Genomic DNA, 18,066 nt, shown 5'->3' with positions numbered 1-18,066 from the left:
ATGGAGTTTGCTTTGCGCTTGTAGTATCTACGGTGGTCAGGGTAAACAATCGTAATAATGCCACACTTAGTAAGTAACACTCTGAACGTTGCATTTCACGTGCAATTTGGGCTATGAGGCATGTTAGCGAGCTCTTTCCGGGGTCCAATCATCTTGCAACGTCAAAAAACGTTAGGTTTAGAGCATAGAAAAAGGATTTATCTCTCAAACAGAAAAAAATTCAGTCCGAAAGGTATATGTTCCTTAGGACATTTCGTACTCCCTGTGACGATCGTTAACCGTTACGAAGCCAGAAATAGTGTTGTGCACGTTGTGATAATGACACCAGTCGATCCATCCCGTGAGAAGATTCCACAGGCAGTCCACGAGGTACACGGTTCCTTTTATACGAGGATTCGAAACTATGCCCTTTTTGTACATTTGACAGCTAGGTCAGTTTATAGCACAAAAACTAGCCCAAAAAGGATGGTAAATTGGTTGAAAATACCTTTTTTTTTATCATAAAAAAGAACAATTTGTAATATTTGTCAATTTTTTCTTTCAAAAAGTCACCTGATGGGCTGAAAAAACAAGGAGAACAGAGAAGGAATACGAATATTAGAAACGAATATTAGAACTGAATGAATGACTCTGAAACTCTATTCTCAAGATTCATTATTCCTTCAAAAATCTTTGAAGATTCATGAATCTTCATGAGATTCTTGGCTTTTTGGGTTTACTAAAGGTTTGAAGATTGGCGTTTCTTTGACGATTCATCTATATTCATGGATTCGACCCATAACTTGATTGTCTCTTCATTGAATCGCCTCAAAAATTCATAACCTATTAAAAAGCATATTTACAAAAAATTCCCATTTATTACTTCAAACTCGATCTGATATCCGTTGAACTACGTAAAATTCTAAAACTCATCCCCACAAACAAATATTTATGGCCAGTATTTCATGTTGCGTTCCTCCACCATGCAACGATTCAAAATCATGCTTCCACCATTCACGTGCAAATCGTGCCAGTTTAGGTACCATCTCTTTCGTTTCTTTAAAAACCCCATTACTTCTGCTTTCTGAGGGCCGGTGGATACAGAACGTGGCCAGTTGCTGTGGGGCTCGTTTCCGACTAGCAATGGAATGGTTTCCTATAAAACTAAATCCGGCATCCGCATCCGGATGGGGACGGGTTATCGGTTGCTTCGAATCGGGATGTGTTGCGATTTCGTTCCACCGGCACTAACCGAATTGCCCGTACACGGGTTTAGCTGTACCGTGTCCGTAACCGTGACGCGCAAATTACTACGCGCCCGGTCCCTTGGCCGACCAGCAATGCACCGAAGAAAGCGAGTCGGTACATGCTGCGAAACAGCACACTAAATCCTTCGAGATTTGTGCAGCGGAGTGGCTGGCATCATCACTCTCCCAGGCAGGGATGGCAAAAGGCATTGCAATGCATGCTAACTACCAGTGTTGTGGAGCGGCTCGGGCCGCGCTTCTAGCTATTTTTTTTGTCCATTGATAAATTTTCCATCGGAAAACAGTACAATAGTGCGGCGTTCTTTTACCATTGAAATGCACAAAAAAAAAATTGCACACAGCGATCCAAGTCCCTTGCGGATTTCGCCGCTAGTCCACGGAAGGAATGGAGGAAATGATGAAAATGCATACACATTTTCCAGCGAAATTCTGAATGCCGAAGGAAAATGTTCACCGAACCGCACACACCCCGTTCCCTCTCGCGGTGATGGTCGCGTCCGGCCCTGGCACACTGGCTCTGACCGCGCAAGGTGGAAAATGCGAAACAATATTGCAGTACATCACCGCAGACAGCAATTCTTCTCGCCGCAGAGCGAAAATGTTTCCTTTTCTTCCTTCCAATTCACACACATTCCTGTCCGAATGCTTTCCCTGGTGTGAGTTATGTGCACGTTGGCTGGAGTTTTTTTTTTCTTGTGTGTGTGTGTGTGTGTGTGCATGTGTTGTATTCCACCCGTTTTTTCCATTCCCGTCCGCTGTGTCCGCACTTGCTGACGCTCATTTTGTTGCAATTCCTCCCGGGAGTCTTCACCGGGACTCCATTAGGTTGTAGCATTTTCTCATGTCGGTTTTTGTGCTCGCTCCCACCTCTCATTACAGAATGAATGGCACCGTTCGGTTTTTGGGAGGGAGGGGGTTTGGGACGTTGTGAAGGCAAACCCGGGCGTCGTCGTCGTGATATGTTGCTGATATTTGGCCCCGCAACACCGAGCAACATCGAAACATGGCATTGTGGCAAAAAAAAAAATCCAACATTCACACACGGCAGAAGGAAGGAATTCCCGGGATTGTGCGTGAGGGGGGTTTGATGGCGGGGGATATTCATTCCCGGAACAATAATTGCAAACGTGTGTTTCCCGGTGGTTCGTATCGCGGAAAAGCGGGGACAACCTCCTTGGGGACAACGCCTGTACGAATGTAGCACACCGGCATCGGTAATTCAGCAAAGGTGTGCAGAATGGATTATTTTTGTATGTTGCTACTCTCGTTCCGCTTTGGTCATATTTTTCCGTCATTTCTCTACCCAACCCCCCACCGCTTTTTTCCCTCCCTTCCCTCCCTTCCTACCATAACCGGTGCGGATGATCCTGTTCGATCTGTTGTGAACAGAAATAAACTTCCGCTCTACATTTCTCATCCTGCCAATCGGTTTGCAACGATGCATATTTTGCGCTGGTGCTGAAAGATGAAAAATTGTCCACAGAATTGTTAATGGGGTAGTGTGTGTGTTTTTTTTTTGTTCTGGCGTGCGAATTTTATGGCCCATGCGGAGTAAATAGGGCAGGATGTGCCAATGTCATGCCCAGCAGCCCAGAATGTATCAATTTGATGAAACGATAGTTTTTGCAACTAACGAAAGTAACTCGTGCAGAGTAAGGAATTATTACACAAGTAATATAAAACATATGTAACAAGTTAGATGTAAGAGTTAGCTGTTAGACGGACAAGTAATACTTAAACTAAACTAACAAATAAATTAGTTCACCTTGGATATCTCTACAGTTTTCACTTTCCAGAAGATTGATCTGGAATTACAGACTGTTCCAGTGTTGGAATTATCCTACTAGGACTCCAATTTTGCGCAAGGTTCCTCCAATAGGCTTCATCCACCATTGCGGATCACCCATTTCGACTAGTTCACTCCCTTTAAGTTATTTTCATTTTTTAAGTTAAAAATATTAACGAAGGGTTTAATCATGACTGTAGCATATCTTCCCATTAGTGCAAACTCGAACAAAACATGAAAATATTAGCCAACACTTCTACATTGTTTACTAAATAACTGCCTTCAATGTCGCCCACAAAGCACCATCTCAGGTTGCTAAGATGGGCAGACTGGTGCAGAAAAATCATATCTCGAATTTCGTTCGAAAACCTTCAAGATTTCCAGCCACGTGTCATCATTCATTTACCACCCTGTTTAAAATTTGAATGATTATTACCCTAACATTGATTGGCTCGCGTGCGTAATTGAATCGAAAATTGATTCTAATATGATAACGGATGAATGCTTCTTCATAGCACCAACACATCACAAGCATGATATTTGCGCTGTATATGGAGCATTAAGTAAGCTGAACGAGTTTTCCATCATTTCCCAAAAATGTAAACCGGGTACCGAAGCAAACAGGCAGGTGAAAAACGCTTTCGAAGCTTTTCCCAACCCCATCCCAACCCAGCCCACCGGTGCCAGCACTGATTGGTATGGATTCTCCAAGCGCAGCAAAGATGATTGAGATCGGCTCATCCGTGCGTCTCCATGGACCGCGGCCAATGAACAGACGATGGAACAATTGCGGGGAAGGGCATCAAAATCCAAAGCAAATAGCAAAACGAAACAAACAAAAAAAAAGGCTACCATCTGCAGGCTTTGTTTCTCGGTGCCTTCGTCGAATCGCTTCGTCGTTTCTAAGGTCGGTTGAAGAGTTTTCACCAATCACCATACCGAGAGCTGGGGTATGGGAATGGAAAGATAATGAAAATGTATATTTCCACTCGATTGCTACTGACGTTACCCGTGCGCCTCGACTGTGCAACGGATGACTCGTACTCCCCAGATCCCAAGGTCCCCGAGTCTCCCGAGTACGGTGCTGGAAGTAAATTTCGTGTGCTACAATTCGAATGGAACGGCGAGATGGGGCTGGAGGGGAAAACCCATACACGAACCCCACATGATCCGTATTTTTCCATTTCCATCCCGCGCTTACTCACGGCCGCGCCGCTGTCACCGGTTTTTGGGGGGTTTCCACGCTAGGAACGCATGAGCTTTTGCCATGGCGAAAAAAAAAACAGCACCTCAATGCTTTTCGTTTGTTATCAATGTTGCCCTGTTTTCTTCGGTACGTGGCCATTTTTCAACACGATTTACCGAATTCGGAGAAGCGATACTTCGAGAACAGAAATCCGTACAACCACACACGGATATCGGTCTCCTGCGTCGCGTCCTAACCCTCTGCCTCCCACATCCGAAGAGCTGAACGTGGCTGACTTCTGCATGCTGGTGAACGTCATGGTTCGTTTCGGGTTTGCCGTTTGTTCGTTGGTTGATAAATAAACATTCGCGACATTAAGTACGAGCGGGTGCAATGCAAGCGTGAAGAAACCGTACAGGAACAGTACTACAGCAGCTTGTAAGCTGTCGGTGGTGGTGGTGGTGGAGATGATGGTGAGGTCAACTGACTCAGGACTCTTGACTTCGAGGTTTCGATTTTGCCATGCGGAACAGACACGTGGAGGATTCGGGGCTCGGGAAATTGTTTTCGCTTGTCTATGCACCGTGCCAAACTGGGTTTTCCGGGAGCGTTTCCTTCGGAAATGGGACCGACAGCCCCGAGACCAGGATTGTGCTGAGTCGTACAAGTTTACCTTTACCGTTGCATCGATGGGGGACTTTTTTTGTGTGCAGTTTACAGCAGACGTGTAGCGATGTATCCGGAAAGAAAATAAAACTCCCAATCCAGCAAAAGGCCAGACCCACATGCACACGAGAATCTAGCGCCGAATGGTAGTAAGGGGCACCGAGGGACTTTTGCGAAAAATGGGCAAGAAACCAATCCCCCAACCCCCCCACGCCCCACTCAATGTCGTGTGCATGTGCGCCAAAGTTGAAAGTGAAGTTTAAATTACCTTGACAGATGCTGTCACCGTAGATGTTTCGCTGAAGTACAGCTGATGACCGGAAGCCTTCCCGCACCAGGATCCACCGGTGAATGGGCGTCCCAATTCGCTGAGCTGTACGGAGAGTAAGAAAGCACAAAGAGGGTAAACAGTTTAATGCGGGTGCTTGTATTTGTTTCTGTGCGTTGTTGTTCTTCCGTTGCAAACCCTTTTGGGTAAAGGAATCGAGCGCCTGCATGTAGCATTCAAGTGAGCAATGCGGCAAGAAAAAAAAAACCGGCAGAAAAAAAGGTTGATCATGTTTTATTGAATTGCTCTAAGGAACACGGTGGGTGCCAACAACGACGATCGTGAACGTGCCGGGACATTGATTGATGCATGGGGACGCATTTTTGGGAAATTTATCTGCCTTCGTGGAAACTCCTCTTCGAAAAGGAGAGTCGAAACGAGAGTACACACATCCTAAAAAGGAGAATAAAAGTACATCCGAGTACACTGAACCGATCCTAGCTCGGAACGAGTTTGGCAGTTTGATTGTTGAATGACAGGCCGTACGAACGTATACACGTATGAAGCACAATGATTTAGGGCCGATGCATACGAAATGAGCAACAAATGAGATTCGATTTCGACCCTTAGAAATGGTGCGCATTCTTTAGTTCTGAATGAACGGCTTTTTGTAATGGCCTTTATTTTTCGAAGTTTAACTTAAATTGAATAAAACAATACCATATGGTTCTTCATGTTGGAACGAATGTAGTTTTTATATGACTCCTTTGTTTTAATAACCACATAAACCACGTGGCTCGACACATACGCCTCTTAGCATTTAACTTTGTTCAAAACTGATCTTCTTAGACACGTTCGAAAGGAAATTGATCAGAATGAATGTTTGGGCCCCGTATGTGTGGAAGGACAATGGTGCAACCGCCACAATGACAAGTTCAACGCACTGCACAGCGAATTAGAATCGCTAGGCTTCGTAGGGCTGGTCATGTCATGAGAATGACACCGGACAATCCAGCTAGTAAAGTTCTGTTAGGTCGTCCACATGGACAGAGGAGGCGTGATAAGCCTTAATTGAGGTGGGGTAGAAGCGCTCGCTAGAAAGGCTCCTGGCAGACGAAGACGCAACAGGCCAAGCCCGTGAAGCGGTTGTAGTGCCAGATAAGTATTAGATTAGAGATGTTTCCATCGTCCAATGAATAGTGACCATGTAGTCGCTGGGTAGTAACAATATAGTAAATCTATTTTTTACTGATAGTATATATTAGTTCTCGCTTTTAAAAGTACTTGTTAATAATCTCGCAAGGATAATTCTATTATTAAAATGTATCTTGATCTTTTTTTAGATAATCCATTTCTAGTGGAATTGTAGTACTATTAAAGATATCTGCTTGACTTATTCCATTCCTAGAGTTATTTGAGTTAAGTTGGAATTATTTAACTTAGTCTGGTTTAGTTGTTGCGAACTGTGTTGTACTACTACAATGAACCAATCAATTTAAAACAAATTCAGCACAGTTTTAAGTGGTTTTCTACTATGTTTGTTTTAGCTATCATGAGTTGCTTTTGCAGTATATCTATCCGCTTTCAATTATATTCAATTCCACCTCCCTTTCGATCCTGAAAAAGCAATGCTTCTGTAGAGGAAACTAATTGCTCGAAACGAATCTGGTTCGAACGTTCATCCGACTGCACACGGTGCAAGTGTTTCCCTTGACCATGTAGTCATGTAAAGTGAACTCCATTAACGCTATTGGTATCTTATTTGCACAATGGGTTTTTTGAAAAAGCAGCATCGACTTTTCACTAAAACCACTAATCCACCAATTCGTTCGGCACCGAATTCTGCCGAGCGCCATAATTTCGAGAATTGCTTGGAAATAGATAAAACTTTATTGCATGTTTTACCAATCCCATTTCGGGTGGTTTTCGGCGAATCCCATTGCTCCCTGACTGGGTTCGGGGGCTCCGCCGTCACCCTTTGCCTGCAAGTACATCAAAAAGTGATACACTTCAAACTGCAAACCGGTCCCAAACGCCGCAAACATTCAGACATCCCGGCATTCGGCGTGTTGCGTTCGTCCGCAATCTCAGCACACCTCGGCCGTGCTAGTGCAGCACGATGCTCGAGACGCGCCGCTATAAAATTGACCCATTTCAGACGAGATCAGCGGCGGTGGTGCAACCAAACGCTTTGCCAACTGTACCCAGCCCAGCATGGTGGACCGGCGATAAGCGAGCGCCCGTGTGGTGCTTACGGGCGGTCATTTTTGGCTTCCGACTAAACAAACTTCAACTAAAGTTAAGCTTTGGCGGGAAGCAAGTGCGCCGTTCGCTTTTATCAGTAGCTTAAGAACCGGTACCCGATAGATTCTGAAGTCCGGGTCCGAACACCTCCTCTCCTCCCCCACCCCCTCCCATCTCTCTCTCTCGAACAAACGAATGTAAGCAATAACATGTAAAACTTTCCCATTCAGTCGGAGTGATCCGGCAATTCGAACTGTGTCGGTCGGTTCGGAAGTAGTCCGCATGCAGTGTACGGCGCATTCGCTACCGCTCGGGTTTTGCGCTGACGTGTAGGCAACCTTCCGTCCAGTTTGGGAAAAGGTTACACAAAGTACCGGTGCCGGGGTAAAGTTTTGTCAGTTTGCGATAAACCCTTTTTGAGCGACGATAGCCGGACTGCAGTTGCAGTTTGCAGTTGCAGTTTGGCGAATGGATGGGCACGGTCGAGCAGTTGGCCAACCGCTGTGTGTGTGTGTGTTTGCTTTGGTTCGATGCGTACACTTTTGTGCAACATCGATACGCGGTCGCAAGTGGCGTGTGCTTTTGCTGGAGTACTTATGAAGCTAATTGAGTTGTCAGCCACATGTCTTTTGGGTCGGCAAAGTTATAATCTACTGCTGCAAAACCGTACGGGCCTGTGCATCAATTTATGCAACGATAAGCTTAAATCTATGTTAAGCGTGCGATATACGAACTTAGTTTTGTAATGAATGTTTTATCGTCTAACAGGGCCAGGAATTTAATGAAAGAAACTCCCTGCAAAGAAATTAATTGAACTTTCAGCCACCCTCAAGATGATGTCCGTGTTTGTTCAATCTCGTTAAAAAGTGTGAAGCGTTTATATATAAAAAATATGAAACAATGTTCTAATTTTCTTTTCAAGTTGAATGGCCGTATTGCTTTTAACTAGAGGTAGCTTAATCTAATATACAATTCACATTCGTTTGAAGGCATTTCCTGTTCCCAACAGTGAAAGGTCTCCTTATCCCGAGTGTACTCGGCCGAACAATGCTCTAATTATTTAATGAACAAATAATATGCGGTAGAAGTATTTAAGAATTCTAGATTCCACAATATAAAATTGTTATAAAATTTGGATTTTTCAAATCAATCTTACGCAACCAGTGCGACAACTTAAATTTTCTCTCCTATCATGCTATGCGATGAAGCATAGAGTACATATTGTACCACTTCCGTATCGTCTATGTTATCCGCCAGATGTATCAAATTCTCCAAACAAATTAACAACAAGCTTACCTGCATGAATCCTTCGGGACAGCCTGGCAAATCGCCACCGCTGGTAAGGCTCGCATCACTGGAATCCATATCCGGATCGATGAGACCCTCGTCGAACCGGCCGACGGTAAATTTGTCGAAGATAATCTGCGAACAGAAGCGAACAGCTGGAGGTTAGTGGTGTACCGACATTTGCACTACATTGTCGATCAAAGGTGGAGAAAAGAAATTACATTCCGTGTGGTTGTTTCGTACCAGATGTTTTTAATTTTACATACTACACGTAAGCACACCAAGCTTTATGGTGGTATGGTCGAAGAAACGTAACAACAGTCGTCGTTATTATTCCACTGCAGCAAACGTGTTGAATAATGTAGCATCAATGACAGGCGCATCTCAGGAGAATGTCAATCTAATTCATTCCCGTCCGAAACAATCGTGTTTCGCCCCCGAAGCAAAAGGGGGAAAGCTTGAAAAACAAAGCAACGATCCAGGAAGAATGAACCGGGTGCCGAAAGCTTCTTTGACGATACGAGAACGCACAGAGTGAGAGTGAGAGCCAAACCACCCTGGGCAGCATAGGGGCGTACGAAAGGTGAAACGTTTAATCTTTCCCATCGTACGTATCTTAAAAGGATCTTCAATCAATGCCGCCCCGTTGTGCGGGCTGTTGGACTGGGCTTTCGGCATAATAAAGCACACACATCCTTTTCGCTCCACCGGGAGAGCCCACACCTGTCAAAGGGCCCCCCCCGTCAGTCAGTGAGGTGTGCTGGGTGAAACACACCCGAACAGTAGCGTTTTGTTTTCATTGGATTTGTGTTTCTGCACGGCCGGGCTCGTCCCGAGCTCTGTTGGTCCGCTTCTTCAAATTATATCGTCGATTTCTATGGCAAGGGCGATGCTATACGCAAGCAAGATGGGGAGTCCGATGTGTACCGGTGGGGATGCTTCGAGTGCAACATTGTGATTAGGCCAACGTAGTTCTTTTTTCTCATTTTCCTCTCCTGTACATTCCCGTCTTCACATTCGACAATGGCTTAGCTGCCCGGAGTTGATAAAACAAAACCCGTTTCTCCTACGAAGAAGACCCAGTTTTCAGAACCTTCAGTAGGCCATTATTTGTAAAGGTTTCCTTCTGACGGGTGAAAATGTCCTGTTCATCATAGGGCTTCGGTAAGAAAAGAAAACATAACCATTCTCCCTCCTTGCTGATAAGCTTACTTTGTCCGAAAGCCGTTTTTTCCCACGATGAAAGAAAGTTATTGTCACCAAAAAAACAAAACAAAACACAAAAAAGCACACACACAGAAGGATGTAAAAGCTCTTTGCAAACAAACCAAAACCAAGAAAAAAAATTACAGGTCCTTTGGGAAGCAAGACAAGTCGTAGGAAATAAAACTGTCAACCGAAGAAGCGTCAGCTGGCGAGGCTGGCGTAGGAAACAGCCTAAGCGTTGCTAACTGCACCGGCCGAACTAAACGACCCATCCGTGCGCTGCACAAGCCCAAGGCCCGGGAAGTGAAAAACAAAGCCCAACACATGAAACAAAAACGGATCCATTCCCACGAAATCCTTCTCATCATGGGACCGTGTCGCTCCCTCCGGTTCGATCGTCCGTCCCGTCAAGCGTTGCTTGGTTTGGCCCGGCCATCATTAACTTCCAGCCGGGGCTAGATATCCCGAGTCGCACAAGACAAAAAGATGGAGAAAACTCACACACACGCACACGCACGCACGCAAACAATGTTCATCCTTCAGCGGTACGTTCCTCTTGTCCACCGCAAAACAACAACAAAAAAGACGACAACAGAGCAACTAATTTATACCGATGCCTTGGTTATGCCACAGCCGTCACTCAATGGTCGAGTGATGATTTTCTTACAGCATTGTGTGATGGGGCTGGTGGTCCCCCGTATCGGCACTGCCAAGGCCGGAAAGGAAAGCAGGTCAACGAGCGCAAGGACAGAACAATGACAGAGGGCGACCCACCGAACCGGCCTGGCCGCTAGTCGAAGCTAGTGGGGCGATTATTACGAGACGATCGTGTTCTCCGAACCGCACACCTTAAGGATAAGGTAGGCACTCGCTAGGCTTTTGTGGCCGGTTTTGCACAAAAGAAAAGTTGATTAGAGGTGGATGTAATAAAACCGAAGCATTTGCTGCTGGGAAGCATTTCGTCGCGCCTTAGGCCAGTCCGGGGAACTTTCTATTTCTCCGTTTTTGTTTTTTTTTGCCGTTTGCTTGTTTGAAGCTTTTCACTGGGGAGCTTTTTGTTGGTATTTTTTTTTTTGTATTCGCCCTCTTTCTTTTGTTTAATCCTGAAGGGTACACGTGTCAGGGGAAGGGTGGTTGGAAGTGTTGGGCACGGGGGCCTATTATTAAAACCCGTTAAACAGAGAATGTTCCGAACGATGCCCAGAATTTTCCGAGAACAGTTCGTCGACGAGATGCGAGGAATGTTCCCAGCTACCCATCGCTCAATGGTGCCTATTTCTTGGCGGAATCTTTGCCCCGTTTGTTCTCGGCATGTCCCGGAGTTGGAGTGGGAGCGGTGTGATGGAACGAGCCTAGATCCGCGTCAGGCAAACACACTCGAGATGAATGAATAAGAATATACGTATTCTTTCAGCGATGGGGCAACCGAGTGCCTTTCCTCATGCGCTGAGGGGGAATGCTTATAATAACACCCCGAAACACAAACGCACCGAACAAACAAACAGACAAAGCGAGAATAGCGGGAAAGCGAACACGACACGACCGCTGTACAGTCGGGGCTACATTTCCACAGCGTAAAACAACACAAAAGCTTTGCGCTCGGCTGTTTTATTCGGTGCGAAAAGTTGGTCCCGTGTGCCTTTCCGTACCCGTGGGGTCACCCTGTTTGAAATGCGCCATCTTGCGAGGCGCGTCTGTTTGCCAGCGGCATGCGAAAAGAGTTGCGGCGAGGTGCGCACACTTTGCCCGGCACGAACTTGGACATTAACAATAACCAACAGGCCGGACCCTGGTTACACCCTGGATCGAAGCGAAGCGGGAAATGCAAAGCTAGCTGGCCAGGTTTTTAGGAGGTCCGGCTCACACCTTTCGCAACGGTGCGTTGAATTAAACCCCGAGCCGGTTTCGGCAACCAGCAAGAGAAAAAAACAACAGAACTGCCGCCACTGAGCTGTAATTAATTAAACGCAAGAAGCGAAAGTGTTTGCTTGCGTGCCGGCACCAAACCACTCGACCACGGTGCGGGGTCACGTTCCCCTTCCTGGCGGCCTGCCGGGGGTTAAAATCGGGTCTTTAGCAAAGGTACCAATCACCATCCACAAAACGAAACCACGACACAAGCGCTTGACATACCATCAACTCCTGAACGTTCTGACTCTGATTAATGAGCGAACGCACCGAGTGTCGCCACGGCGACCACCCTTGCCGACCCGCGGGGCATAGTTTTGCTTCGATGATGTAACGGATACATCGGGTAAACAGTCGTCTCACACACACAAACCAGTGTCAACCCGAATGGGTGTTGATGTTGCTGCCGAACTCAACTGTTTATTGTGGTGATTTCGCAGGACAAGGCCAGGGTTGGATGGCGGTGGGCGGTTACGGTACGGTGGGGAAATCAAGGAAAATATTTATCACTCCGATTGCGTGCCAGGGCGGGCCAGTAATCTTCCGACACATACACCACATCGTACAAGGCTTTCCTGAATGGTTTGTGGCAGATACTTAGCGATAATGAGTGGAGCACGCGTTTCGTCAGCTAATTAGCTAAATTTAGATAAATAGACGCTGAGAAAGGGCAGCATAAATCGTGTTGCGACTGTGTGTGCTTTTTTTTTATTCGGTACCGTTTGCTAGGGCGTTGGGAAGAGAAATTATCGTCCGGTGTGGTTGCAGCTGACCTGGTGTCACCTTATGTAGCAGCAGGTCAATTGGGATAAGGTTCGGTGTTGGCCCGAATTAAGGGAAGTTAATCTTTCGTTGTGCAATTTTTTGGATGTAAACGGTGACCATCCAAGGACCAATGTGTTCAGTGTCTTAGGTTAAGAATATAAAACATTGATATTATTGTGACAAAAAGAAAAAGCTTTTAAAATTTCAACCCCTAATACTCCAATTTATTCGCAATAATCATTTTCCATTACTTCTTACAGTGCTGTGAAGAAGCGCACAACGATCGGATCGGTTTGTAGCCAGCACAATTCGCGCGAATCACGAGTTGAGTTGTGCCAGTTATTTAATTAAGTGCGTTACGCATCCCCTGCAGGGACGGTGGCCCGAAACCGTGCAATTTATTAGCAATTTAAATGCTGCCTCATTCATCAGCCACATTTGCATATCATTCGTTCGCCATCACGTGGTGCGTGGTTAAAAGTTTATCCCATTTACGCGCCAGCAGCGTTCCGGCGGGTGAAGATTCCTGCCACAACCGAATGGCCCGCTCGGCCGACCGGATTAAGGACGCTGCTGATCAGTCTTCTCATCAGCGCGAACACTACTGAGACAAGCGAATTTATTCGTTCTATTGTTTAGCTCCCAGTTCGCACATTGTAGGACTTCCATCTTGGACTTCCTTGAGTGAAGATAAGCGCCATGGAAAAACCCAACTAAAGACGAAGATCCGAACACCGTTCCGTTGGCCGTGCCAAAGGGTGTGCCCTCAAACCCTCGGGCAATCCAGCACTGATTGCCATCGTGAGAGCGAGTGTACGGTGGGACAAATCAGTGAACGACTACTCTCGACCGGCACTGCTTCCTGTGCTCTTCTTAAAGTCCTGTCCCACCGTCCGTCCGTTCATACCACGGGGATTAGATGGCGCACCACAGCGTCAGCACATTGCAAAGCAAACTCGCGCTAGAAAGACCAACCGAAAAACCGTTGATGATGCTTCAAAGCCGAACTGCATTTAGAATTCACGTTGCCGCAATGCTGAAAAGATATCTTCGCTCATCGTTTGTTCCCGTTCCATCCATCCCTGCCAACCGTTTCCGATACACCGCCCCCGCCAGCCGACTGCCGCCCACTGGTGGGGTTTTTGAAAATCTTCATTACGGCAAATCGCACGATTCACACACAAAGCGAAATCGCTTTTATCTGCTGTTTGTTTAATGCTCACAGTGCCTAGCCCAGCCCACCGCACACGAGTTCAAGCACACACCACCGGGCGAATAGTTAAAGCGGAAGTGAAAGCAAATATCTCGAAATCTCGTGGCCTCCCTTCCGAGTCGACCGGTGCACGGTGTGGCTGCAAGATCTTGAAACAAATCATACGGATGTGGCTGTACGGTGCGCGAGCGCGCTCGGTCGTGTGTAATGAGAAAAAGAACTTCTCCCATTCAGTGTTGGGGCTTTTCGTCGGTGGATGAAAGCGACCGAAACGACTTCCGGACGATGTTTTCGATCCGTTCCGAATCGATATTAGTTTTCGGAACTGGAATCAAACGTTTCTACCTTCCGCCTGACACGCTTTCGGATGTGGCCGGTGGGAGGAATCGATATCACGGCACATCATACGATGCTCATCAAGGCACTTCAGGAAAGCATCGGATTTGTGTGCGTGTGTGTGTATGCATTATGGATACGACTATCGTTCGATGATATTTGGCAGTCGTTTAAGTGGTACTGGTTCAATTGATGGAATTGCGGAAGAAGAACACAGCGATCAAAATGGTATAAAAATCAGCCTATGCTCTTCATCCCACATACGTATGGTTGTGTATGAAGAGCCGATGCTTTGCTGATTTTATGTTGCATAAAATAAGAGTAAGTCGTTTTGGTCTTTAAGTCGCAAGATTCTTGAATTTGCTACGAATTAAGCTGATATTACTTTCGAGCTACAGCGAAGCGTATTCGTATATGAAAGAGGAAACATTTCTTTAATTAAAATAAACTGAACTTAACTTTGGCCATCTACGTTTCTTAACATGACCCACAAAAACATGGCACTGTAGCAGCATCATGCTGACCACTTCGCCTTATGAAACCACGTCCGAACAAGCAGAGAGAAAAAGTAATCTCACAGGTTAACCGAGTGCAACACTTGCACCGGCCATTTGCCGTTCGAGAGGTACCATTGTAAAAATAATATTTCATCCCACCGCGGCCGAGATGAATTAGTGATGAACCCATGAACCCATCCCCCGGCATGCGGTATAAAATCCAAACGTAAAACCACGAAAGAACACCGCAGCAATGGAAAGCTTACCTGCACGATGTCACCCTGTTCGTGACCGGAAGCGGTAAACGTAAGATGGCAGAGAAATGGCAGCCGGTTCCACTGCGGTGGCGGCACCGTGAGTGTGTACGTTCGCCCTATATCACCGTAGTACGTCCGGTTGCACACTGGAAAAAAGATGGAAAGTGGCAAAGCAGAAACAGGTTAAATAAAAGTAAATGGTTGAGCGAAAAAAAAAACCGGGTCGGTGATGCGGAGTTATGTTGCTCGATGAGCGGGAGGGAAGGTGTGAAAGTACCGTGCTGAAAGACAACACGGCCACATGGAGGCGCATCTTGGCGATCGATGGAGACGCCCGGTCGCTGATGCACGATGGAGGCGCCCGGTGGTTGTTAAAATGAGAGTGTCGCAGGGCAAACGAAAGACAACGAAAAAGCAAATTAAATTCAATTTCTTTAAATGAAATGAGCTAGTTTTCCGGTGGTAAACGCTACCGGTCTGGCCCGGAACAAACAATTCGGTCAACGTGTTGAAGTTCTAGTGGTGACGGTAATTAATTAATACGAGCACAATAAAGCTTTTTATTGACTAATGTAGACTGAATGATTAGTTTATCAATTTAGAAAAACTTGAGCTGGGCGAGCGAGAAAAAACAAATACAAGCGATAGAAAGAACTGCAGTTCATAATACACATAGTGAGGATTATTTTTGTTTGGAGCTGAATAATTGTTTTAAATATATAATATGGTTTTATCAAGCACTAGACCTCCACGCAAGCCAAAACAAACAGCAAATGAAACCATCTGCACGGAGCATAAATATGACGAACTGCACTGACGTTTAATCTCCGAGGAACACAACGAACCCACTTTTATTATCACTCCCAAAAGCTTTCGAAATTGCTACCAAAAAAAGTGTCTACTGCCGCTGCTATCAACTGCTGTCACGTTTGTCACGTATCTTAGCAGCAGGAGCATATGAAAGACAAGTTACTTGTACGGCGACGACTGAATGTCAGTGTCATGCCAAGCCATAACCGTAGGCTTTACGACAGATGACATGACTACGTTGAAATTACATGGCTCGTTAGAAGCACAGGACTGTGTTCGCTTGATTCAAAACACTGGCAAATGTACGATGTGGAATGATACATTCATATGAAAACCCCTAATGAATTGTTTAAGTAAAATATTATTTAAAATTTAATTACTTTCACTGCGAGAAAATAACTACTTTTCTGCAATACTTTTATAGCACAGCGCATATAGCGGAGTGTGTATCATTTAATTAATAACAATAATTGCTTGGCTCAAACAGTAGGCCAAGCAATTTTTTCAAGCATCCTTAATCAATCTTCAAACTATCTCTTATACACTGAAATATTTTCACCAAGTTGGTTAAATAAAACCTGCCTATAAAAGTATCAGGAGTTCGTATTGATACCTCCTTAAAACAATACATTTACCGAAAATTGCAAAAAGGTTATAAAATATATATTATATTGAAGGTATGCAAAACTTGAAAGCATCAGCAAGAAAAATTTCATGTCAAGTTATTTGTTTTCTACAAGGATTTTATGCAACAAAACTGTTTTCATTAAGAATTCAATAATACTTATATGATAAGGGCATTATAACAAGATTAACATTATATTAGATTAAAAAAGCCATCAAATGATTATAATCTTCTTTAAATTGCTTTCTGTTAGGTTTTTGTTATAGACAAACAACGGCGATCGAAACTCACCTGTGCACATCTTTGGTTCGTCACTGCCATCGCCACAATCATCACGTCCATCACAGTATTTGTCCAGCGGGACACAGCTCGCACCACCTTTGCACGGGTATTCGGAGATTTTGCACCCGTAGCACACACCCAACAGCTTCAGGGCCAGTGCTGCCAGCAGCGAGTAGTGTATTGCTTTCATTATCATCTGCAAGTGGAAAAAAAGTGGAAACAAGCGTTAGTAATCGAAATATGTGATTAAGGGTTGGTGAAAAATAATTGCTCAACAAAGCAAAACAAAACCATCGCAGGGACAATATCAATATAACGCATATCTGACCATAGAGGCGCTTAATTCAATAAGCACTGATTGATGTTAAAAACCACACCTCTTGTTGATCTTCTATTGTGCCCCAATCCGGTGCTGGTCAGCACAATTATTCCATTCCTCCGGAAGCGGAAAAAACACAAAGCACATTAGCTCACGCGGCCCCAAAGAGTGGCCATTTTGACGAAGATAATCAAATAAGGTTAACATTCCGTGCGTACCAATCCACTTCCACTTGGGTGGGTGTTTGGGGATGTGAGGTTTTGAGGGAACAATATCGTATTTACCTGTCTGCTCGTGATCCCAAACAAAAGGGCCATGGTGGGTCGAAATTTGATTATAGATTATAATTATCTCGCTAAAATGATAACGTTGCTGTTTTTTTTTTGTTTAGAAAACGGGAAAATTCATTTTCCTCCCCGTTTCAGCCGGGTACAGGGTGCCATTTGGGGCAGGTTGTTTAATTTTACTTTTTAGTGTTTGTGTGTGTCAACAGCGCACCGACGCGCACAATATGGAAGCGAGAATCCGAACTAACATGGAGATAATTATGCTACGTCGCTTTGCTGCCGGTCCATCTCCCCTTCCCGACCGGGTTGATGAAGAGCTTGGCTCGGAAGTGGAACAAACACAAGCTTTCATTAAAATATAAATTCCGTCAAATAATGCACAAAATTAATGCCGATGCACACGCTCAACGGCCGATGCCACTGTGGCCGTCCCGGTGGGACAGGTTTCGCTCCCACGTTTCAGGGCCGGTTTTGCCATTCGGCGCTTCGACGCTTCGATGACGGGGTTTCACAGTTGTACACTTTGCCGGAAATGCACAAAGTCACCCGAGTGTTGTCATGAAATTAGCTTTGCCGTAGCATTATAGAGCTCGATGCCGTTGATGGCATGGCATGCATTTTGTACACGCCGCGTACACACTGGCCACAGTTCTCGCTAAGGTTGTGGCGAAAGGATTACTGTGATTGTGACCCCGGCTATGCTTGTGCGTTGGTGAAACTTTGCACGGTTTTGTGTTGACCCGTACGGTTTGGCGCACCCTGACGACCGGTTAATTAAAAGTTCAGCTTCACAAGTGATCGCCGTAATAAAGCACACTGTAGCATGCATTGTTTCCCGGCGACACCGGCGTGTCCACACAGTGCACTTGGCTAGAAA

At 45.4% G+C, this 18,066-nt stretch overlaps 1 protein-coding gene across 1 annotated transcript in view; it reads right to left on the bottom strand.

Annotated features, from left to right (window-relative positions):
* Window positions 1-16,779, bottom strand: part of LOC128715632 (uncharacterized) — a 51,797-nt gene extending 35,018 nt beyond the window's left edge. Inside the window, exons 1-4 of the mRNA XM_053810542.1 lie at window positions 16,593-16,779; window positions 14,876-15,012; window positions 8,694-8,819; window positions 5,154-5,258 (exon numbers count right to left, since the gene is read on the bottom strand). Of these exons, the coding sequence (XP_053666517.1) occupies window positions 5,154-5,258; window positions 8,694-8,819; window positions 14,876-15,012; window positions 16,593-16,779 (555 nt within the window). The remainder of the gene's footprint in view (window positions 1-5,153; window positions 5,259-8,693; window positions 8,820-14,875; window positions 15,013-16,592) is intronic.
* Between the last annotated feature and the right edge of the window lie 1,287 nt (window positions 16,780-18,066).

This window comes from Anopheles marshallii, chromosome 3 (genome assembly GCF_943734725.1).
Source record: "Anopheles marshallii chromosome 3, idAnoMarsDA_429_01, whole genome shotgun sequence".
In the NCBI taxonomy this organism is placed as follows: domain Eukaryota; kingdom Metazoa; phylum Arthropoda; class Insecta; order Diptera; family Culicidae; genus Anopheles; species Anopheles marshallii.
Note: the sequence above shows the minus strand (reverse complement) of the source record. Positions and strands in the feature narration are given on the sequence as shown.